Source organism: Dermacentor andersoni, chromosome 3 (assembly GCF_023375885.2).
Source record: "Dermacentor andersoni chromosome 3, qqDerAnde1_hic_scaffold, whole genome shotgun sequence".
Classification (NCBI taxonomy): domain Eukaryota; kingdom Metazoa; phylum Arthropoda; class Arachnida; order Ixodida; family Ixodidae; genus Dermacentor; species Dermacentor andersoni.
The window spans coordinates 171,956,500-171,981,435 of NC_092816.1; the positions used below are offsets into that span (position 1 = coordinate 171,956,500).

General features: G+C 46.9%; 1 protein-coding gene across 1 annotated transcript in view; it reads left to right on the forward strand.

The window, feature by feature from the left end:
- Positions 1-1,527: 1,527 nt before the first annotated feature.
- Positions 1,528-24,936, forward strand: part of LOC126524157 (monocarboxylate transporter 12-like) — a 28,778-nt gene continuing 5,369 nt past the window's right edge. Inside the window, exons 1-5 of the mRNA XM_050172507.2 lie at positions 1,528-1,654; positions 5,139-5,285; positions 5,989-6,132; positions 9,990-10,288; positions 10,355-10,868. Coding sequence (XP_050028464.2) covers positions 1,528-1,654; positions 5,139-5,285; positions 5,989-6,132; positions 9,990-10,288; positions 10,355-10,868 — 1,231 coding nt within the window. The remainder of the gene's footprint in view (positions 1,655-5,138; positions 5,286-5,988; positions 6,133-9,989; positions 10,289-10,354; positions 10,869-24,936) is intronic.

Here is a 24,936-nt window from a genome sequence, read left to right on the forward strand (position 1 = left end):
CCAGGGGCGCTATAACGTAAAACTATTCAAAACTTTTCTATTCCAATTCCGTAATCAGCCCTCCGCGATTGGTGAAAAATTTTTTGGACCAGCCCCACTTCACCTGTCTGTCACGCGACGTCACGAAAACCGCGATAGCTCCCCATCTGATATGACGTGAACACACTGATTATGCATGATTTGACAGCACAAAATAAATATAGGTATTTTGGATTCGACGCCTTTTCGCCATGAGCCCCCGGCTATTGGTCAAAAGTTCCCACTTCCCGCCCACTTCCCGCCCACTTCACCTGCGTGTCACGCGACGTCACAAAACCGCAAAAACTCACCGCGTCAAACTGACGTGTACGCATTAAACATGCATTAATATGCCGAACAAAACTGAATTTTCTTCGCAATAGCCGCATGCTGCCCCGTTCCGAAAGGAATAAAAGATGGCTGCCGCCGAAAGCTGATGCGCTGGCTGCTCGCACCAGCCGGAGAGCATGGGCTTATTTGCGTATATTCAAGCTTTTTGCGTGGCCGTGTAACGTTTTCGAGCACTTTCGGCATGTTTACGACCTAGTTCTGCCAACTCTTCTTTGCTGAGGATCCGTTTTAGCGCCATTATTACGGTTCCGTTGCATGCCGCAGCGATTTTCGACCAGGCACCGCAAGCTAAGTAAGGGAAAGCGGACCAATCGCAGACGCCAGCACCACCCTCTTCATCCTTCTATCGATTTTCAGTGCAGTGGCTCGGCCCCATCGAATCCCTCTTCACTTGAACGTGCTCCTCGCCTCTTGTCAGCCAATTAGATAAGACAAGCCGCTCAGTGTAGGCAATGTTATTCGTTTTTGAAACAAACAAAAGTGACCTCCTATGAACGAGGAGAGCATTTGATTGGTCTGTTCCGACAGTCCTGCAGGTGACCGCCCTGTGCATGCGTCGTCGGTTAAGCAAATTTCATGTCAGGAGGTTGGAATAAAAACATATTGGAATAGTACGTTATAGGGCCCCAGCTTGCTACACCCCCTCCCCATTTACGCGCACGTCTGCAGCTTACGGCTAGTTCGGTCCCTAAGTTCACAAGACGACTTAGAGAGGCATTCAAAGAAGAGCGTGGCCAGTTTGAAGGCTCCGACAGCGAATACTTATGAGCGTCTTGCACATATGCGGCTGGAACATGTTACTTCTCGTGACCGCGCAATGGCTAATGCGTTTGAAATACTGTTGGCACCGTGACAAACAGAGCAGGCAAGACAGTGTGTGGATAATGTTTGTTTAGCAACCAGGGTCCATCAGAAATGAATTGACGTGGTGTATCGGCGACCCTTCCACGTGTTCTCATCCGAGAAAGGCGCAGCGCATTGCGGAGATTGCTCAACGTGGGCATTCGAGATTCAATGGTACGGCCGACTGGCGGCACACGTAGGTCGTAGTCGATTGGCTCAGAGAGCGATGAAATAATTATTCGCGTGTTTCTCCACGTTAACCCTCATCTGCAGTTCATGAGCCGTGATCGGAAGCACCTGTATTCCATGGTCGCCATGACAGTCGCGGACCAGACATCTGCCTGTCCCGACAAGAAGGGGCCAGCAGCCGCCTCTCCGGGCAACGGAAAGAAGGGAATACCTCGCTATGGTCCGGACAGCGTGCACAGTTGGATGACGGCTGGTAGGAAGGAAGAGCTGCTATCGCTTGTCATTAAACTACTCGCTTTTAGGAGTGGCTTACGCGTAATCATTTAGATGGGCCAAATAATGTAATGCGCGAGCATAAAAAAAATTGATGCACTTATTTTGCACTCTACCTGGGCTTACTGTTTGCTTTGTTCGTTATTCCAAATTTTCACTCTTTACCGGTATTGGACATCATCATCATCATCAGCAGCAGCAGCCTGGTTACGCCCACTGCAGGGCAAAGGCCTCTCCCATACTTCTCCAACAACCCCGGTCATGTACTAATTGTGGCCACGTCGTCCCTGCAAACTTCTTAATATCATCCGCCCACCTAACTTTCTGCCGCCCCCTGCTACGCTTCCCCTCCCTTGGAATCCAGTCCGTAACCCTTAATGACCATCGGTTATCTTCCCTCCTCATTACATGTCCTGCCCATGCCCATTTCGTTTTCTTGATTTCAACTAAGATGTAATTAACTCGCGTTTGTTCCGTCACCCAATCTGCCCTTTTCTTATCCCTTAACGTTACACCAGTCATTCTTCTTTCCATAGCTCGTTGTGTCGTCCTGAATTTAAGTATAACCCTTTTCGTAAGCCTCCATGTTTCTGCCCCGTAGGTTATTACTGGTAAGACACAGCTAATATACACTTTTCTCTTGAGGGATAATGGCAACCTGCTGTTCATGATCTGAGAATGCCTGCCAAACGCACCCCAGCCCATTCTTATTCTTCTGATTATTTCCGTCTCATGATCCGGATCCGCCGTCACTACCTGCCCTAAGTAGATGTATTCCTTTACCACTTCCAGTGCCTCGCTACCTATTGTATATTGCTGTTCTCTTCCGAGACTGGTAAACATTACTTTAGTTTTCTGCAGATTAATTTTTAGACACACTCTTCTGCTTTGCCTCTCCAGGTCAGTGAGCATGCATTGCAATTGGTCCCCTGAGTTACTAAGGAAGCCAATATCATCAGCGAATCGCAAGTTACTAAGGTATTCTCCATTAACTTTTATCCCCAATTCTTCCTAATCCAGGTCTCTGAATACCTCCTATAAACACGCTGTGAATAGCATTGGAGAGATCGTATCTCCCTGCCTGACGCCTTTCTTTATTGGGATTTTGTTGCTTTCTTTATGGAGGACTACGGTGGCTGTGGAGCCGCTATAGATAATTTTCAGTATTTTTACATACGGCTCGTTTACACCCTGATTCCGTAATGCCTCCATGACTGCTGATGTTTCGTCTGAATCAAACGCTTTCTCGTAATCAATGAAAGCTATATATAAGGGCTATTTATATTCCGTACATTTCTCTATCACCTGATTGATAGTGTGATTGATAGTGTGAATTGGACATGTAAAACCATAACTCAAGCGTTCCTAACATGCACAATGAGCTCCTCCATTTAACGTCTTTATTTCATTGCAACGAACATAGATTCTTTTCTCGTACGAAGAAATAATACGATATCTTTTAGTCTAGCGCGAAGTTGCGAACTTGCACCCTAGCTGTATTTTTTCTTCTTTTTCGTGACATTTAATGGTGTACAATTATGGCGTAACCTCACTCTAGTTGTCACAATAAAGGATAATATGATGAGAGTGGCAACATCTGCCATGTTGATACAAAGCCACCTGGCTCATTAAAAAAAATGTTGCAATCTCTCAATCACTGAGGAAAGCGGCAAATGCAACGAGGACAGCACGTCTTTTAATTCCGTGCCTAAGGTTTGGGGCTGCAATTTGGGCGCGAATACTACGCAGGTGATCTGCAACCACTGTTGACGCGAGCCGAATTCTAGTGTACAAATGCCTGCAGTTCTCAAGCAATCATGACACGATTATACCTTCTCTCACAATGTCCGCACTCTGTACAGCAAGAATTGAATCAAATAAGGTGCACTTAATCGCTGTCCTGTAAAAGTTCGCACGACCGAACACTTTCCAATAAAGCGCTAAAAGACGTGCCACATCTTCGCGTGGTACCAAATGCCGTAAAGTTAATACTACCAGCTACAGAGGAGACGCTCCCCGTAGTGCCCGTGCATTGAAATCGGTAACTGAACGGGCGCCTCCATGTGCTTCCCTGTGCAGGCACGCAGGCGCAGACAACTCGATCCCGAGCCTTCATTATATAGTGGCGATATTGAGGCACTTGCAAATGCATCGTTTCAAGTACGGTAAATTTTACTTCGAAATGTACAAATAGTAATCTGATTGTTCTGAAAAACATGCGGAATCAATTTTACACATTGTCCTTACGTACGTTCTACGTGTGAGCGCTTCTTTTTGCATCATATTTTGAAAACTTTGGTGCCACAAAAATGAAAGATAGCAGCATGGTGGCGTGTCTCTGGTTCCCAGTTTTCCTGCCAATCTCTTTCTCTAGAGTTAATATAGTAACTCTACGCTGAATGTTAGTGCTACAGAAAACTTGTGGGTATATCTATAATCTATTGCTCTGGTGTAGCGCGAAAGAAGTGGGCCAAGAATAAGCATTATTTTAAAGTTTGAATAATTCTTCCAAAATACCGTGCAGACTCGTGTAAGGGCTGCACCCGCAATTTTGGTAGCCCAGAATTTAGGAAAAATGCATTTCCAGTGGAGAGGCAATCGCGTTTGGTGCCCCGATACTGTGCGCGCGCATCGGTGAAAGTTCGCGCCCTGCGTACTTCGTCGTGCCACCACTAGATCGCGAGAGCCATTTAGTAGTGGCATATAGTGTCTAGAACCACCTAGTAGCGGTCCTTATACAGGACCGAGCCATTTGGTTCGGTCCCGTCTAAGGGTCGCACCTCGTCAAAACTGTGAAAAAAAGTGCGGCCCTTACACGAGTCTACACGTTATTAGGCAAGAACGATTTAAGCTGCTTCAGTGAAATCAGCACCGTTTGAGAAGTTTACCAACTTTGTGGTGTTTCTATTTGTATCTAACCTTTTTCGCATACCCAGAGACCCAAGTCGTCTACTAGCGTGGACCACTAGGGAGGCCTATCTGCTGGCTGCTGTCTTGCCTAGCAAACAACACGGACCAACACTGGATATGTGTCTGAGTCGATAACTTGTTGCTACCTGCTGCGTGACCAGGTAGACAACTTGGGTCACTGAGCACGTGCCCGAACAGAAAAGTACGGCACATCGTATGTGATATCAGTGTGCGCCCATTCTTGGCCAGTTCTCCCGGATGGATGTGCTCAGAGAAAATCATGTATTATGAAACCACTACCATGTCTTAATCTTGTGGCAGATATTTGCCGATATTTTGGTGGAGCCGGAAATACATGAGTCCAGAACAAACGATATTCACTGAATTCAAAGTACTTTGCGAAAAGTATTACCTAAACGAAATTTTGGTTGTTTGTAGGGGGATAAGGAAGAAATGGTAAAATAGAGACATTTTCTGTGTGATACGTAAGGACCACTTGAATAGAAACACCGCCTTTCCGCAAGTGATAGCCCGTACCGTCCCATGTTTTCTAGGAGCATGCGCTCTTGCAACGTTTTTCGGTGTCGCTGGAAGAAGATCAAGCGGCTTCTTGTACGTGGCCATGTTGGATACGTTCAACGCCACCAGGTCACAAGCTGCATGGCCCATCATATTACTTGGCGGAGTCTTGCTACTCACAGGTAAATCTCGGGAATATTTTAAGTGGTAACAGTGCCAGAGTTGCACGGAAGAGCTCAGACAGAGCGTAATAATCCAGTATTTGTATCAATTATTTATTTGGCGCTTTCGAAAGCTTACTAAAGCTACTGGCATAATGAAGTAATATATCACAAGATGACTCAGACGCTTCTGAATTCTGCGCGCGCATGCGTTCATCTTCTTGCACAATGCATTATCAAAATATTAGGTCAAAAATGTATTTGGCACTCGGAGCAGGTCAATTTTTATGCAGACAGTAGTAAAACCAAAACATGTGCATTGATGAACTCGCTATGTGAACCAAAAATGTCCTCTATATGCCTACCTAAAAGTGAAAAAGAAACAAAGCAACAGATTATCGAGAACGTCGTCCTTTCAAAAACTCTATGCGATTGCGTATCTTCATTAAAGTAACACCCTTTGCGACAAGAAACCTCGTACAATATGCAAACTATGGATGCTCTTTCAGCACATGTAGCTGCCAAAGTTTGTTCGTTAAAGTTTCTGCAGGTAGTGTGCATCCCTACCTGCACAATATCAAGAATATTTCACCATCGTTGAGCTAGTGCCAATCTTTCTTAAATAAAACAGTAGCGTACGTCGTAGCATACTAACGAACATATACCCTTGATGTGCGAATTCTGTGCCTAACAAGCTGTACTTAAAGCTGCTGTAACTTTTCAGGTCTCGTTGCTGGGCCACTAGCGCACCGGTACACAGCCCGGCCGGTGGCCATAGTCGGCGGTACTATTGGAGCCCTCGGCCTCATCCTATCCTATTTCGCAACCAACATTGAATACCTCGTTTTCAGCTTGGGCATTGTCCATTGTAAGTACGCCTTCTCCTTGCATTTAGGCTAATCCAACGAACACTATCCAAGTAGGTTTTTACAGCCAATTTCGTAAGAGCTGAATATTTTGTGAAATTCATTTCGCAGAGGAACTTTGTGCAATTTGTTTGCAATAAAAAATGCAGAAAAATACGCCATTTATTCCACGAAATAAACACAGAGAGAGAAGCCTGGTTAAACCAGCTTAGCAGGTACACTAAGGTGACACACAGCAGGAACTGACAAGCAACTTTTACGGCTTCCAAGAGAAGATAATTGAGGTCTGTGCGCAACATACTTGCACGTCGTGTGCAGGTACTTCTTGCTTCCATTTAATTATGTTGTCAAAGTTGCGAAGTACAAATGCGATTTTATCTCAGGTTACCGATATATACAGTAGGGGTATCTCTGTAAAGTACACAATTCATTGCGTAATTTACACGTGAATACATAACTTCATTACGTACTTTATGTACGTAATAGCACCATTGAGGTGTGACCTCGCGAATAAAAGGTCACTTGTGTAGCGCACTCAATGGAATCAAAACGTGCAACTACCAAAACACTCACAAAAACAAAAGTGACGACAGTGTCGAGAACCGGCTTGCAGCGGGTCAGATACAAAAATAATGGACAACATAATTATTCTAATTCTTCTACGCCATTTCGGTGTAGCGTGTTCGCGCTATCTGGGTTTGGAAGCGACGCAACGCGCAGGGCGAACATCGCGCCTGGGCTTCAGGCAACCTTTCCTTTTATCGTGCCGTGTCTGCTGCCGTGTCGTGTCTGCTGCGTTTCCTGTTTGGTTGTTGTTGTGCAGCACACTTAACGAGCACATTCCGGAAGATTGGAATCTGCAACACAGGCACAAGGTGAAACGCCAATGAAAAGAAACAGGAGAACTCAGTAGGCGTGAACTTACACAATCACATCTAATTATCTGATTAGCATTCATGTTTAGGCCTGCTAAATGCAGGTAAAGTTGGAAGGGCACGAATGCTCAAATGGATACAGTGACGCCCTTGAACACTTTTCTTTTTTTTCTACATAGGCAGTGTTGTGCTCCTGGATGCCGGTGCGGCCCATACCGGCGCCAGTAGAGAACCACAAAACGGGATCCACTCACAGTACGCTACCTGAGGTTGTTTACCGGAAAGCTATTCCAATATGTTTTTATTCCAATCTCCTGACGTCAAATTTGCGTAACCGCAGACGCACGCATCGGGCAGTCACCCGCAGGGTTGTCTGAACAAACCAATCAAATGCTCCCCTCGTACATAGGAGGTCACTTTTGCTTGCTTGAAAAACGAATAAGATTGCCGGCACTAAAAAAAAAAAACTAAATAATGGGGTTTTACGTGCCAAAACCACTTTCTGATTATGAGGCACGCCGTAGTGGAGGACTCCGGAAATTTCGACCACCTGGGGTTCTTTAACGTGCACCTAAATCTAAGTACACGGGTGTTTTCGCATTTCGCCCCCATCGAAATGCGGCCGCCGTGGCCGGGATTCGATCCCGCAACCTCGTGCTCAGCAGCCCAACACCATAGCCACTGAGCAACCACGGCGGGTTGCCTGCACTAAGCATCTTGTCTTATCTAAGTGACTCTCAAGAGGCGAGGAACACGCTCAAGCGGAGAGGGATCCAATGGGGCCGAGCCACTGCACTGAAAATCAATCACCGGATGAAGGGGATGGTGCCGGCGTCTGCGATTGGTCCGCTTCCCCTTACATAGCTTGCAGTGGCTGGTCGAAAATCGCGGCAGCATGCAACGGAAGCTTAAGAATGATGCTAAAACGGATCCTCAGCAACTAAGACTTGGCACAACGAGGTCGTAAACGTGACGAAAGTGCTCGAAAACGTTTCATTGTCACGCAAAAAGTTTTATTACATGCAAATAAACCCATACCCTCTAGCAGGTGCGAGTAGCCAGTGCCTGAGCGATTGGTGGCAGCCATCTTTTATTCCTTTCGGAACGGGGCAGCCTGCGGCTATGCAGAAGAAAATTCAGTTTGGTTCGGCATATTAATAAATCTTTAACGCGCACACGTCACTTTGACGCGGTGAGTTTTTGCGGTTTTGTGACGTCACGTTACAGGCAGGTGAAGTGGGTACAGCTCGAAAACTCTTGACCAATAGCCGAGGGCTAATGGCGAAAAGGTGTCGAATCAGAAATAACTATTTTTTGTTTCGTTCGGTCAAATCATGCAAAATCAGTGTGTGCACGTCATATAACATGTTGAGCTATTGCGGTTTTCGTGACGCCGCGTGACATACAGGTGAAGTGGCGTTGGTCCAAAAAAGTTTTCGACCAATCGCGGAGGGCTGACTGCAGAATTGGAATCAAAAAGTTTGTAATAGTTTCACGTTATAGCGCCTCTGATGCACAAAATGTACTTAGTGGCGTTTGCTTACCTACATATAAATGATGGCGCTTTCATCTGTCGCGATGTTTAATTGAAGCCAACCAGGACCTATTGCTTGTCGTATAAAACCCCGCGCATTACGTAAACAATGGCATGTTTGCTTGAGTAAAAGTGACGTGCAGGGCGGCACTTCATCAAAGCCAGTGTGTTTTGCACAGCAGGTAGCCTGTTCTGCACTACGAAAAATGCTCCAGTAAATTTGAGCTATGCATAAAATACGGCTCATCATACCTTCCGGCTTTGTAAACACATAAAAACGACACGGAATGACACAGAGGTTAAGCGACCAATAGGAACTTTGCTAATCGGCAATTTCCTCAACGTTGGCACATTCGCTGTGCTGTGTGAGAAGCCGATATTTCGCAATGAAATTCGTGGCCAGTCATTCTGTATGTCTTTTCTTGAGCTAAATAAGCTCGCGTTCATTTCACAGATTGCTGTTTCTTTATCTTCTTTCGTTATCTTTACTTCTTTATCGCACTGGACCCTGACAGAGAGGCTACTCCGAAGTGGGTCTGTGTCTCCTTTATCGAAAAGGGGCGAAACTGTAAATTGGATCAACCCGTTCTGTTGGCATAAGGAATTATCGCTTCAAATCACCACGGGAAAGTTACGAAGGTCGTTAATGGCGTCATATTCACGAGGGAATTTCACGAGAACGTTAATTGGCTTGAAACACAGAAGGATCCCAAATAAAGATCCAGTGAACAACGAAACACGAATTTGACTTAACACTTTCTTCATGGTGTGATTTGCCTTAGCAGCTGCTATTCTTTCTACAATGTCTTTATTTTCAGCAGTAAAATTGCAAGTCCGACATTAATAACTGAGTAATCCAGACCCGTTTCGAGGAGTGCGGTAAACGAGTAATTGTCCAGGAAAGCTATTGGCATAAATATCATGACCTCTGTAAAACGATGGCGGGAAAGACGAGTGGTTGTCTTTAGTTTGTGGTGTTAAAGGAGGTTCCTTTCCACTCAAAGAAAGGACAGGGTCATTGTGAAAGCCATAGTTTCTTATTTTAGTTTTTGCTCGCTCGAGGACCTGTTACTCAGGACAGCGTAAAATGAGGCATGTCAGCTGATGCAGATTACCGAAGCAATCGGAGCCGGTACTGCTGAACCGAGAGGTTGAAAAAAAAGCGTTTGGCTACGAGGTACACTTCGATTTTGCATGACCAGACAATAAAGAGTCGATTACGCACATCAGAATAAAAACTTTGGAATCTGAGTCTGTGGTACGGAACCTCATCGTGCATATACATGAAACTCCTGGTGCCGCCTGCTTCACCGCAGTTGCAGTAGAGTGGGTGGCTGCCAGCCCTGCACCAGACATTGGCTCTGGTCTGTTTTGTTGTGTCCTCTCGGATCAGTCGGAGTTGCCCATTATGCGCAACAAATTCTCAAACCATTCATCCTCTTCTTTTCAGCTATCGGGAGTGGCATGCTCTTCGTCGCTATTCCGACTGTCATCAACGAACACTTCGTTCGGTACAAGGGCTTTGCCATGGGCATCAATTTCGCCGGCGCCAGCATGGGGACGTTTGCCTTTCCAAAGTTCCTTGAAATGGCGACCAACGAGTACGGATTCAAAAGTGCCCTTCTGCTCTTCGGCGCTCTTTGCCTCAATGCCGTTGCCTTCAGCCTGTTCCTGCGTAAACCTTCGTGGCTGAAGCAAGAGCTGAAGGAACAGAGGGAAGAGCAAGTTCAGTTGGAGAAGTTTCGCGGCGTAAAGGATACTTCGGGGCACCTCGTCAATGGCGGCCGCATCGCTATTGCCAACGGGTTAGCAGAGGACAAGACGAGCTACAAGAAGATTGAATTAGTGCCAGGATCATTTCGTCACGGGCTCACTGTGTTCTCGTGCCCCATGTTTTACGTGGTGATGTACTCTTACATTGCGTTCAGCTTCGCGTTCGAGTGCTACATCTCGCTGCTGGTGGACTTCGCCATTGACCGCGGAGTCAGTGTGTCTAACGCGGTGACCGTGCTCTCCACCAGTTCTGTGGCGTGTCTGGTTGGTCGGCTAACACTTCCTGTGCTGGCAGACAAAGGATACTTCAGTCGGCAAGCCCTGATGACCATCTGCTTAGCGTGCATAGGATGCCTCTACATCATCCTTCCCTTAGTCGAGAGCTACGCGATGGTGTTCCTCATGGCAGCTTCGATTGCCTTCTGCGTCGGCATCCCTTTAGTGCTTTTCTCTGTGCTGTGTGCAGAGTATGTGGGCATCGAGCGAGTGTCTATGGCCTTCGGCATGGTGTCCGCTTCGGCAGGGATGACGTCGCTAGCGAGGCCACCCGTCATAGGTGCGTATTGTGGTCATTATATGAAGGCATGCTATTCGTTATAGGGCAACTGTATGTTTCTGGTTGGTTGCAAATGATATGTGGGCTTATAAAGAACACAGATGATTGCGTGAGACATCATACATTATGTGTACATCTAAGCGTAGAAGGAGGCAACGTATTAACAAAAGGGCAGCAGTTCAATATCGTAGCAGCAGAGACCACAATTCACCTCTCATATTCAAGATAGCGAGGACACCGACTCATAAAATATAACATTGTGTTTCACAAGTCTTTAAAAACGCAACACTGAAACCCAATTTGCGCACGTCGGAAATCAGAAGAAATATTTCTTTTTGCACGCGTAAAATGAGGAGCGTAAGAATCACATTGTTAGCTCTAAGAACTAACCCCCTATTCAGAAACGCAACTGAGTGTGAAGCCCATGCTTCACTTGATCTACATGACGCTAGGCGTCAACGTGCTGAAGATCCTCACTGCATTTCCTCTAGTGCACTCATGACTGCCTTCATTAAGATATAGTCGAGCATTCGGTTCAAGCTAAGATGCAGTTCAGAATGCCGGGTTTAGTCAATATACCTTTCTATGTACGCATCCCATCCCCTGATAATTCTAGCTTATTAAACTACACTCTAAAAACAAAGAGAGTGCCGGGCACTGTCTTTGATGGAGTAGCGGCTTGTCCCATATTTCACTCTCTTTTCGAGAGTAGATCGACCCTCTTTGAGAGAGAGCAGGTCAACTCCTGTTGACAGAGTTTTGCTACTCCACCGCAAGGGATTCCAGTACTCTTCTGCAGAGTGATAATACTCTTCCCACAGGAAGTGCTAGTACTCTTCCGCAGAGTGATAATACTCTCACCGCAGGGGTAATGGCACTCCACCAGACCGAGTACTTCTACTCCCCCAAACAGAGTGTTAGTACTCTTCCCAATACCCTCTTAGCGAAGTCCTGGCCACGCATGCAGGCAGGAAATAAGATCAAATTAGGGTCGCTGATACACCGTTCCCTAGGCGGCTCCTTAGAGTCAGTGGTCCAATTCCAAGCGGCCTTCAGAATAGGCGTGAGCAATGTTATGCAGGATTTTAAAGTCATTTTTCCTGGCTATTTGCTGCCTACCATGAGGCGTGACTGCTCGGAATCGGCCTATGCGTATGTGTCCCGAACGCCACTGCGGAGAAAAAAAAAAAGCTAATTAACATTCAATTCGCAATTACCTTCGCACATTTCACAATCAGGAGACACATAATCTAATTAGAATTAGTCGAGGGAATCACATACTTATGTAGAACCACATTGCTCTATACATCACGTGGATTCGAACCCGCGTACAGTCGCATCTATATAATTCAAAGCGCACATCCTAACCAGTACACCACAGAGCCACCACGCTCAGTCGTGTTCTTTTAGAGGTTATATACATAACAAATGTATTTGAGGAATCGGCTGCGGTGGGTGGAGTTTCTCTGCAGTGTGCTGTGCTGTTATGTACTGGAATACGTTTGCGTTTGCATCATTTCCATTCCTTGCTACGGCTAACGAAGGAATACAACGTAGACGACGACGTGAGAACTATTCACGGCTTGTCGCCACCCCAGGAAAATAACAAATATGCCGTTCAGCTCACGATCGAGTGCTTTTCCAGTCCATGCATTATATGTTCTCCGAAAATACGCTGATACAAAGTATCGTGCCAACCATCCACGTATGTGAATTTAAGTCGCGCGTATACTCGTGAGCATTTCTGTTTATTTTTTCCGCCAGTTCCATTCGTATGTGGTCAACTGCGACGCCAGTACCAGGCATTTCGACGTGCCTCACGCTGCTGTGTAGGCGTTGTTTTCAAGTGCATTAGTTTAGAGTTTGGTTCAGTCCGCTGTGAGCTGTTGTCCTGCATTAGCAGCGGATCGTTAGCGTTTTGAAGAGCATGCATTCCAGCATTTGGAGACTGCTTATGCCGATAGCCGCGTCACATGCATTGGCACGCATGTTTAAATGACTAATGTGTCTACTTGTTACGCGTGCACTGCTCGTATCCTGTGGCAGTGCTCGTTCTAAAACCTTCGAAGACCATCTACATTCACGCGTGTGTTCAATATATATGCACAGGATGGACTTGCCGGCTAGTTGGTTGAGCATTTTAGAAGAAACAGCGCAACACAAGGACGACGCAAAAACATGGACCACACCACGAAGCGCTGGTGTGGTTGATGCTTTTTTTCGTCCTGGTGTTCGCGCTGTTTCTTCTTCCACGATACACGCACACCACAGGTACGCGAAAGTTTAGGAGCATAGGGCGTTAACTTTGTTTTCCCCGTTTCCTCTCAGTGTCAATGGCACAATGCGTTGCCCGGCATTGCGCACGCTTACCCCCATATTCAGAAATGAATCATAACTTGAAGCCCATGCTTGGCTTGATCTAAATGACGCAAGTTGTGAACGCACCAAAAGAAAGGCAGTGAGCGTCTGGGGGACGTTCGCACCAGGCGTCGTTTATATAAAGTCAAGCATGAGCTTCGTATTAATATACATTTCTGAATACGGGGGTTAGTCATTTACTTCTCACAGAAAATGTCGAAGAAACGCCCACCAAAACCAGGCACATTCGTAAACTTAACTAGGCAATACGAAGCTCCATAGAAAAAGAGTGGTATTAAAAGCTTTCAGTATTTTTGTTTACTCCAAAATGGTTGCGCTCTCGGGGCTTGAATGTACAGAGATAGTGCAGCGTTAGCTAAAAAGCATGAATTTCCGAACTCCATGCCAAAATAAGCTTGTAAAATTATTTAGGTGCTAGAATCCAGGGTTTGTAGCGATCCTTGAAAACCCTTTATTTCTAAAATGCCATTTTCAAGACATTAAAAACCCTGGAATTTTTAGAAGTACTGGAAAATCCTTAAATTTGTACACTTGGCTAGACTTAGCAGACATTGCCAAGCGTTTTTATTCCCTTCTGTGACACTCTTCGCATGTCACAGAGAATTGTCTGTGGAGGTAATAGAAGGAAAGCGACATCCTTAAAGTTGAAATTACAAAGGTGCTGCAGATACCAGTTTTAGGCACATGGAACCGGCGACAAATGTACTTGGAGGAGCAGAAGCAGGAAGCACAAGAGTTGTGGCATTCAAAGAAAAGCCGTGATGAGTAAATTGAGAGCTACAGACACAATAAAAGGAAATTACAAATGACTATTGCTTATTTGGTGGTGAAAAGCTGAGGCAACTGATGACATCCCATACACTGTCAAACCAAAGAGTATTCAAAAACTGCAAATGTTGCAGGTCCAAGTAGTTAATTGTGCTATTGCAGAAAAACTTTGAGCGTTTTTTTGAAATGCTTCCTTGTGTGCGTTTAGTGATGGGCAGTGAAGGCAAATTAGCAGTCTTTCAAATGTTTGAAATCAGTGAAATGCGATTTGTTTTGTATTCTTTTGTTTGCATTAAAGTTAACGATGTTGTTGAACAAGTTATTGCCTGTCCAAACTACTAAAAAAATCGCACGAGGTTCTTGAAGTTACTGTGTCGGGGCCTCGAAAGTTCTTGAAAACCATTGCATTTTTTTCTTCAATATTGCTACGAACCCAGTAGAACAACTGTCATGGAGTAAAAACCTTGGCTGAACAGGGGCTTATACGAAGAGCACAGGAAGACTAGAAATGCAGTAGTAGGCATGGAAGGCCCTGAAAAAAATGTGCCACATCTGCTCGTCTGCCTTATGTTTCTGTATTGACTGTCACATTTTTAATAGAAGTGCACTTCCTGTTCTACTCCAATAAACGCAACATTACCAACTCCAGTGTGGGGCAGTCCTTCAGCCAGTGCAAACTTTTTCTATACATCCCTGTTAGCTCTGTCATTTTTCCAGCATTGTAGTACAAGATTTGTTAAACTGGTTTCGCAGAATATGAGCAGTATACTCTTAAATTGGCTGTTTATTTGTATGTACAAGTTCAGGTTCTCAGTTTGGTTGCATGACAAATTGCCATACCTCAATAGATACAAGAAAAAATGTTATTAGAGTTTAATAAAATCCAAACAGTAATAATCACAACAATATCATGACATACATTTCTTTTGGTATGTATACAGCCCATGTCTTGACACTGTATAAGTTCAACTATACATCGCAAGTACTGTGTCCTGACCACTATGACTCACATGTGTAAAACCATCACAGCAATTCTTCAACAAATATCACAGTGATTAGTGACACACACATTGTAACTGCTTTACATGAGCATAATGTATACAAATGGTCCCTGTGTACCTACACATGACTAGTGCCACCCGAGTACTATTACTCACAGGTGTAAAACCAACAAAGCAGTTCTTTAAAAATATCACAGCGCTTAGTGATGTACATGCTGTAACTCCCTTGTAAAAGCTTAATACAAACACGTGAGCACACAGAAAGCTAGCAGTGGGCCTACATGGAAATAACACCGCCTCAATACTAATTCACAAGTGTAAAACCAACCAAGCAGTTCTTTAAAGAATATCACAATGCTTAGTGACATACATTTTGTAACTAGCTTATATAAGCTTTATACAAACATGAGAACATACACAAAGCTATCGGTGCGCCTACATAGAAGTGCGGTCATCTGAACACTATTATTTGCAAGTGTAAGCTCAACAGAGCAGTTCGTTATAGTGACGCCCATTTTGTGACTGCCTTATACAAGCTTAGTGCAAGCACAAGAATGCGGAAAAAAATAAATTAAGAACTTGCTCTATGAACACACAAACAGATCAACACAAATGGTAAACACCGCTTTGAAGACACTTGACCGTGACAAAGCGCAGTGCTGCGCCGGTTGAAACTGCCATCCACAAAAGTATTGAGCAATGCTTAAACCACATGCAATAAAGTGCAGAAAGACTGCGTCTCTAATGTACCTATTTTAATTCAAATTTCTTGAATATAGGGCTCTCTTGCAGATAAGGCATCTGATCCAACTGACCTGATTTTACACCTGCTAAATGCATACAATGCACTCAGATATAACTGGTAATAATAATTATAAAAGGCATTTAAAAACTTGACAGTATGATGAAGATGCATGACTAGAAAAGTTCTGTCCCCGTCGTACGTGTTAAAAAGGTGGAAGTACGGCACATGCTCTTTTTTCCCGCAATTTTTGCATTAATGGACACCCAGGAACCTCGAACCCACAAAAAAAGAAGATACTGCTTTGTTAATAGTGTTATGAATAATTTTTTGTGAAAGCTTTTTACAGACAAGGTGCAGTCTCGTTTCTGGAGGTTGAGCTGTATCATGCAAAATAACATGGAAAGTGGTCACATGGGAGCATGACACTATGCCATAATGTTCGTTTCAGTTGACTCTCTTGCCCTACAAGTCACTGCTCACTGTGACCAGTGATGGAACAGCAGTGTCTGTGTGATTTTCAACACACTTCTGTCCTATGCCATCCTTACCAGAGTTGGCGGCACATAGATACCCAAATTTCGATAGTGTTGCTTTCTCAGGTGGTTGTTTTTGATTTGCTCAATATCAGTTGGCACTTCAGCTGCATCAAACTTTTTTTTTACCTCTTCAACAACAACATAAACAACAATCTTATGACACCTGTGTTGTCCTTCTAGTTGCCTACAAAGACCAGTTAATCTAACAACAACACTGACAGTCTCTACTATCTTCTAATGGAGAAGATGTGTGTTCCACCATGTGTTCCACATTGTTGTCGCTATGTGGGCTGGCTGGGGAGGCAACAACTGTAATATGTTTTCATATCTTAAAGTGATGCTTGTACTGTGTTATAACACTTAACTTAGTCTTGCACTTGCTGTACAAGAACACTGGCTCACAGTCATGGTGAAAAGCTTTTGTATGTTGAGCAAATGAGTTGTATGCACTACAAAAAAAGTCACAGTGATAGCACACATGTTGCTCTACCAGGCCTGGTGCGGTTCCTTCTGACACTGCTGCTGATGCTGACACACTGCTGCTTGCCTCGTACACTGTTGCAGCTGCAGTAGACATGGCCGTCTCTGTATCTATTGCTGCCGTGGCACCTGTCATGGTAACTTCTGGTGGTATTGGGCTCACTTCTGCAACAGAGATGTCGTTTGCCCCTTGAGGGCTCTCGTCATCAGGGCCAATAATTTCGTAGGCATTGTCTCCTGCATCGAAGAACCAATAAGAACAGCCTGAATTAATAAACATAGCTCTAAAAAGTGCGGACATCAAAACTTAACCACAAGCTTTGCACATCAGTGACCAGGCTTAATGAATAATACTTGCAGGAGGAGTTACACAATTGTGTGTGCACATTACAGTTAAGCTTCATTAGAAGAGATACTCAAGAGGCACGGGAAACATGTCTCTCGAAACCAAAGATTTTAAAACACTGAGGAGCCAGACTAGACCACTTTATTATGCATCATCACTAAAGTATGTTTAGATATATCTGAACGAATAATTGCTCAGGGTGGCTTAAAGGGCCCCTAAACCACTTCTCGACATTTTTTTAACATTTCAAGTAAACACGTGCATCAAAATCAGAATGCCGTCACAATTGACGATGCCAAACGCCACAGTGCGTAGCACTGTGGGAGCACCACAATATGAAGAAAACGACCCCGTGCGCCTCTCTGGACCTATCCTGCACCCCCCAGTTTGTCCTCATCACACAAGGAAACAACTTGATTGCAGTAATGGCTGCATGTGATCTGAGTTGATTGAAACAAACAATACGTAAGGTTTCCCTGTATGTAATTTTATCAGAGTGCTTTTTAGATGTCCTGCTGGCGATTCTGGCTGCACGATGTTTCTCATGCTGTTTGGCACGATTCCTTTCTTTTCCACTCCACTCTTTTTCTGGTTTTCTCCTCTTTCCCTTCCCCCTTGCGTAAAATAGCACACCTGAGGTATCAAATCTGTTGAATTATTGTGTGTATTGTCACGTGGTGGTGACGTTGAAGAAAGAACACAGCAGCAATACTGTGAACAAGAAAACTAACTTTTATTGGGCGAACCTGTGCCCACAAAACAGGCTACACTTATAGCGCAACGATAGCGGCGAACACGCTCGGCGATCGTCGAAAATCTGCTCAGCGGGTCAAGCGCGTCGGCTTTTATAGAGCAGTCGTCGAATGTTCCAGACTAATCGTTTGGACCCGCGTGCTTTCCACAAAGTTCTACACCATTCGCGCTACGCAATGAAATCAGATAACACAAGGTTCGGCGACAACAGACAGCCGGGTAGAAGCATCGATAACTTTCCAGAAACGTCGGATACATGCAGGCGCGTCCCGCGCTGTGCGATTGCATTTGTTAAGCGGCGAAACGTGGTCGGCCGATAAAGATAAGCACACGTGTCAATACCCCCCTCTTAAAAAGCATCAACCCGATGCTGCAAACAAACGAAGTTAATAAACAAAAGCACTCGTAGCAAAGAAAAGAACAAAAATAACGAAGTTCGTCAGCGTCCGTAAAAGGGTTTGAGGCGCACCACGTGGACCACTTCAGATCGTGCGCGGCGCCGCTGTGAATGCGAAATGCCGTCTGGCACGACCTCATAGTCCAGAGCGCCAATACGTCGGATGACCTTGTAGGGTCCGAAATAGCGTCGGAGTAGTTTCTCACTAAGTCCTCGTCGGCGTATCGGGGTCCAAACCCAAACACGGTCGCCGGGCTGGTACTCAACAAAGCGTCGTCGGAGGTTGTAGTGTCGGCTGTCGGTCCTCTGTTGGTTCTTGATCCGTAGGCGGGCGAGCTGTCGGGCTTCTTCGGCTCGCTGGAGATAGCTAGCGACGTCAACATTCTCTTCGTCAGTGACGTGGGGCAGCATGGCGTCGAGCGTCGTCGTCGGGTTCCTGCCATAAACCAGCTTAAACGGCGTGATCTGTGTTGTTTCTTGCACCGCCGTGTTGTAAGCGAATGTTACGTACGGCAGGACGGCATCCCAGGTCTTGTGTTCGACGTCGACGTACATCGCTAGCATGTCGGCGAGGGTCTTATTCAGCCGCTCCGTAAGACCATTCGTCTGCGGGTGGTAGGCCGTGGTTCTCCTGTGCCTTGTCTGACTGTATTTCAGAATGGCTTGGGTGAGCTCCGCTGTAAAGGCCGTTCCTCTGTCGGTGATGAGGACTTCTGGGGCGCCATGTCGAAGCAGGATGTTTTCGACAAAGAATTTCGCCACTTCGGCTGCGCTACCTTTCGGCAGTGCTTTAGTTTCAGCGAAGCGGGTGAGGTAGTCTGTCGCCACGACGATCCACTTATTTCCGGTTGTTGACGTCGGAAAGGGTCCCAGCAAGTCCATCCCGATCTGCTGGAATGGTCGGCAAGGAGGCTCGATTGGCTGTAGTAATCCGGCTGGCCTTGTCGGCGGTGTCTTGCGTCGCTGGCAGTCTCGGCATGTTCTGACATAACGGGCGACGTCGGCGGTCAGGCGCGGCCAATAATACTTTTCTTGTATCCTCGATAGTGTCCGGGAAAAACCGAGGTGTCCAGCGGTCGGATCGTCATGTAGGGCGTGCAATACTTCTGGACGAAGTCCTGACGGGACAACAAGAAGGTAGTTGGCGCGGACTGGTGAAAAGTTCTTCTTCACGAGGAGATTGTTTTGAAGCGTGAAGGAAGATAATCCGCGCTTAAATGCCCTGGGGACAACGTCGGTGTGCCCTTCCAAATATTCCACCAGGCCTTTTAGCTCCGGGTCTGCCCGTTGCTGTTCAGCGAAGTCTTCCGCGCTTATCATGCCAAGGAAGGCGTCATCTTCGTCATCTTGCGGCGGCGGGTCAATGGGGGCGCGTGATAGGCAATCGGCATCGGAGTGTTTTCGTCCTGACTTGTAGGTTACAATGATGTCGTATTCTTGTAGTCTGAGGCTCCACCGTGCCAGTCGTCCTGAAGGATCCTTTATACTCGCTAGCCAACACAACGCGTGATGGTCACTGACGACTTTGAATGGCCTGCCATAAAGATAAGGGCGAAATTTAGCTGTAGCCCAAACGATGGCGAGGCATTCCTTTTCGGTTGTAGAATAGTTGCCTTCCGCTTTTGACAGCGACCGGCTAGCGTAAGCTATCACCTGTTCGACTCCGTTTCTCCTCTGGACTAGAACGGCACCGAGGCCTAGGCTACTGGCGTCAGTATGGATTTCTGTATCGGCGTACTCGTCGAAGTGCGCAAGTACCGGCGGCGACTGCATGCGTCGTTTGAGTTCTTCAAATGCGTCGGCCTGCGGCGTTTCCCACTTGAACTCAACATCACATTTAGTTAGACGTGTCAACGGCTCGGCGATGCGTGAAAAGTCCTTGACAAAGCGCCTGTAGTAGGCACACATGCCAAGGAATCTACGCACTGCCTTCTTGTCGGTGGGCTGCGGGAACTTTGCGATGGCAGCTGTTTTCTGGGGGTCGGGGCGTACTCCGGATTTACTGATGACGTGGCCTAGGAACAGAAGCTCGTCGTAAGCGAAGCGGCATTTTTCTGGCTTCAGAGTGAGCCCTGATGACTTGATGGCCTCTAGTACTGTGGCAAGCCGCCTAAGGTGATCGTCGAAATTTCCGGCGAATACAACGACGTCATCCAAGTAAACGAGACAGGTCTGCCATTTCAATCCCGCTAAAACCGTGTCCATCACGCGCTGGAACGTTGCAGGCGCCGAGCACAGTCCAAATGGCATAACCTTGAACTCGTAGAGGCCGTCTGGGGTGATGAAGGCGGTCTTTTCGCGATCTCTTTCGTCGACTTCTATTTGCCAATAGCCAGACTTGAGGTCCATCGAGGAGAAGTACTTAGCGTTGCAGAGCCGAACCAATGCGTCGTCTATCCGTGGAAGGGGGTATACGTCCTTCTTCGTGATCTTGTTCAGACGACGATAATCGACGCAGAAACGTAGGGTTCCGTCCTTTTTCTTCACCAGGACAACAGGGGATGCCCATGGGCTTTTCGACGGCTGGATGATGTCGTCGCGCAGCATTTCGTCGACTTGTTCTCTTATAGCTTCGCGTTCTCGCGGCGAAACTCGGTAAGGGCTTTGGCGGAGTGGTCGAGCGTACTCCTCGGTGATTATGCGATGCTTGGCGACTGGTGTTTGTCGAATCCTCGATGTCGTCGAAAAGCAGCTTTTGTATCGTCGGAGCAGACTTCTGAGCTGCTGTTGCTTAATCACTGGGAGACTTGGATTAATGTCGTAGTCTGGTTCGGGAACCATGGTCGTCGGGGTAGATGCGGCGGAATCCGAGAGGACAAACGCATTACTTGTTTCCAGAATTTCCTCGATGTACGCGATCGTCGTGCCCTTGTTGAGGTGCTTGAACTCCTGGCTGAAGTTTGTCAGCAACACTTCAGTTTTCCCTCCATGCAGTCGAGCGATCCCTCTTGCGACGCAAATTTCACGGTCTAGCAGTAGACGTTGGTCGCCTTCGATGACGCCTTCTACGTCAGCGGGTATTTCGGTGCCGACCGAAATAACAATGCTGGAGCGGGGCGGGATGCTCACTTGGTCTTCGAGCACATTCAAGGCGTGGTGACTACGAGGGCTCTCCGGCGGTATCGCTTTATCTTCCGACAGCGTTATTGACTTCGACTTCAGGTTGATGATTGCGCCGTGTTGGTCCAGGAAGTCCATACCGAGAATGACGTCTCGTGAACACTGTTGGAGGATAACGAAGGTGACAGGGTAAGTCCGGTCGTGAATGGTAATTCTTGCCGTGCACATTCCTGTCGGCGTAATCAGGTGTCCTCCAGCGGTACGAATTTGAGGGCCTTCCCATGCAGTCTTAACCTTCTTCATCTGGACGGCGATGTGTCCACTCATGACTGAGAAATCGGCGCCTGTGTCGATTAAGGCGGTGACTGCGTGGCCGTCTAGAAGCACGTCGAGGTCGGTGGTTCTTTGTCTTGCGTTGCAGTTGGGTCTTGGCGTCGGATCACGGCTGCGTCGTGTTGAATTGAAGCTAGTACGTCGCGTCGTGAAGTCGTCTTTCGTCGGTGCAGTCTTGGCTTCCTGACTTCCTCGGGACGGTGGCGCGTCGTCATTATATCGTCGAGATGGTTTCTTCGGCGCTTTCGTCGGCGGCGGAGGATCTTAGTCAGTTCGACGAACAGCAACCGCACCTCCATCGGTTGCTGCTTTTAGTTTTCCGGATATGGGCTCGCTGACCGGCCCCGGGCTGGGCCACTGTATGGTCGGCGCTGCGGCGACAGGTAGCGGCCTGGTGATGGCGAACGCGACGGTCGTCGAGAGCTCCATTGAGTAGCGGCGAGGTAGTCGGCGATGTCACGTGGGCGCTCTCCAAGCTGTGGACGCGGCGCGTTAACGGCGAAACCTCGCAGTCCCATCTCTCGGTATGGGCATCGTCGGTAGACGTGACCTGCCTCTCCGCAGTGGTAGCAGAGCGGGCGGTGGTCAGGAGCGCGCCAAACGTCAGTCTTCCTCGGGTAGCTGCGCTGGGCGACGGGTGGGCGTGCTGGCGGCGGCGGTGGTGGTCGACGGAATTGCGGCGTTACGGGGCCCTGGCGCGGTAGTGGAAAGGGACCTTGACGGCGGGCGACGGCGGCGTAGCTCATCGCTTGCGGCTGAGGCTGCGGTGGTTCTGGTTGCACCTCAGGAACTCCAAGCGATCGGTGCACCTCTTCTTTTACGATGTCGGCGATCGAAGCCACTTGAGGCTGCGACGAAGGCAAGACCTTGCGCAGTTCTTCGCGCACAATGGCCCTGATGGTCTCGCGCAGATCGTCCGTGGCCAGTGATTGAATTCCTGCGTAGGGGGTAGAGCTTGTACGGCGGTTGAATTGCCGGTTCCGCATTTCGAGTGTCTTCTCGATGTTCGTCGCCTCACGAAGAAACTCTTCGACGGTCTTCGGTGGGCTTCTTACCATCCCGGCGAAAAGTTCCTCCTTCACACCACGCATGAGTAGGCGAACTTTCTTTTCCTCGGGCATATCCGGGTCGGCGTGGCGGAACAGACGGGTCATTTCTTCCGTAAAGATGGCAACGTTCTCGTTTGGTAGCTGCACTCGGGCGTCCAGCATAGCTTCGGCCCTTTCCTTGCGCACGACACTTGTAAAGGTGCACAGGAAGCCGCTACGGAACAGGTCCCACGTAGTCAAGGTCGACTCCCTGTTCTCAAACCACGTTCTGGCGGCGTCTTCTAAGGCGAAGTAGACATGCCGCAGCTTGTCGTCGGAGTCCCAGTTGTTGAATGTCGCGATTCGCTCGTAGGTCTCCAGCCAAGATTCCGGGTCTTCAGTCGCTGCTCCATGGAAGGTCGGTGGGTCCCGGAGTTGTTGTAGGAAAACGGGGGACGCTGGGGCAGCCATTGAGGTTGTCTTGACCACGATCTTCTTTGTCGCCTCAGGTAGAAGTCCGTGCTCTGGGGGCAGGCCTTGCAGTCTGCGGCTAGCACGCTGGTCTTGGGCGGTGTCGGTTTTGTCCTCGGGCTTCGGGCTTGGATCGCGGCTTTGCGGGGGCGTTCGGTACATGAACGCACAAGCACCTCCACCAGATGTCACGTGGTGGTGACGTTGAAGAAAGAACACAGCAGCAATACTGTGAACAAGAAAACTAACTTTTATTGGGCGAACCTGTGCCCACAAAACAGGCTACACTTATAGCGCAACGATAGCGGCGAACACGCTCGGCGATCGTCGAAAATCTGCTCAGCGGGTCAAGCGCGTCGGCTTTTATAGAGCAGTCGTCGAATGTTCCAGACTAATCGTTTGGACCCGCGTGCTTTCCACAAAGTTCTACACCATTCGCGCTACGCAATGAAATCAGATAACACAAGGTTCGGCGACAACAGACAGCCGGGTAGAAGCATCGATAACTTTCCAGAAACGTCGGATACATGCAGGCGCGTCCCGCGCTGTGCGATTGCATTTGTTAAGCGGCGAAACGTGGTCGGCCGATAAAGATAAGCACACGTGTCAGTATCAAACCTGCTAACATGCAGGCTTCGCTGTGGTCTGTGTTGTATTTTTGCGCTGTACAAGTCAATTCAAAATGAAATATGGAATGTCCCTGCCTTTAGTTTAATTGTATATATATATATATATATATATATGTGTGTGTGTGTCTCTCTCATGTTTGGAATATATGTACATTCAGGAGTGCCTCCATGCTCTTCTCCCCTGCTCCAGTGACGAAAAGGAGAGCCTTTTTATGTACCATAGTAAAACATTCACAGGTTTTCGCTGTGCCCATTACATCACTTATCATATGCATCTGTCACAATACAGAGTAGCAGTGGTCCATAATACTAACCCATCCCAACATAACTATGAATTAGCACATACCGACATGCTGTGAAACAGCTGTTGCAAAGCCGCTGGTGCTGGCAATTTCTGCAGCACTGCAGTGGTACAGCCGAGCGCCACCTGTATAGTGACAAATGCATATCCATGTTAGCAACTCACTAGTTGCTGGTGGTATCATAAGCTTTACACTACACAATAAAGTAATCTAGACAACTTTGTTGGAACAAATACACATAATTATGACACCATTTAAAGACTAACACGATTAATTGCCCCCAATCTCTCACTCACTAAGAGATAATACTACTGAAACATCGGTGGAGAGCTCAGATTAACACAGTCCATAAAGGACAAGCTTTCTTTGAGGAAAACAGCTATAACAGCGGTTAGTTTTCTTGATCATTTTATGTGCTAGCTTTGATTTAAATGTCATGCAGTACTATAAAATATGAAGTGCCGCATTTCTAGCAGCAGAAGGCGTCGTCAGCCTCATGGTACAACAGATTTTTGCACTGTTTGTGTCAGTTAGCCGACACATACAAAGAAAACCGAATTCACACATACATATACAGTGCCAAGTGCACTCCTCCTTCTGAAAACGCAGCCGCCAGTTCCAATGCTGCTGAAAGGAAAGGTTATATAGAGTGCGAGACTGCATGGAACTACCACTTATGACTGTAAGTGTATGATCCGCTGATTGGAGAGGTAGTCACATGCTATTTCTAGTCTCTTTTAGAAGCATTACTAAAGGATGAATTAAAATCTATTCATAAGTCACGAATTTCACGCATCCACAGTTTGGTTAAATAACTTGTGAGAAAAAGACATGTTTACC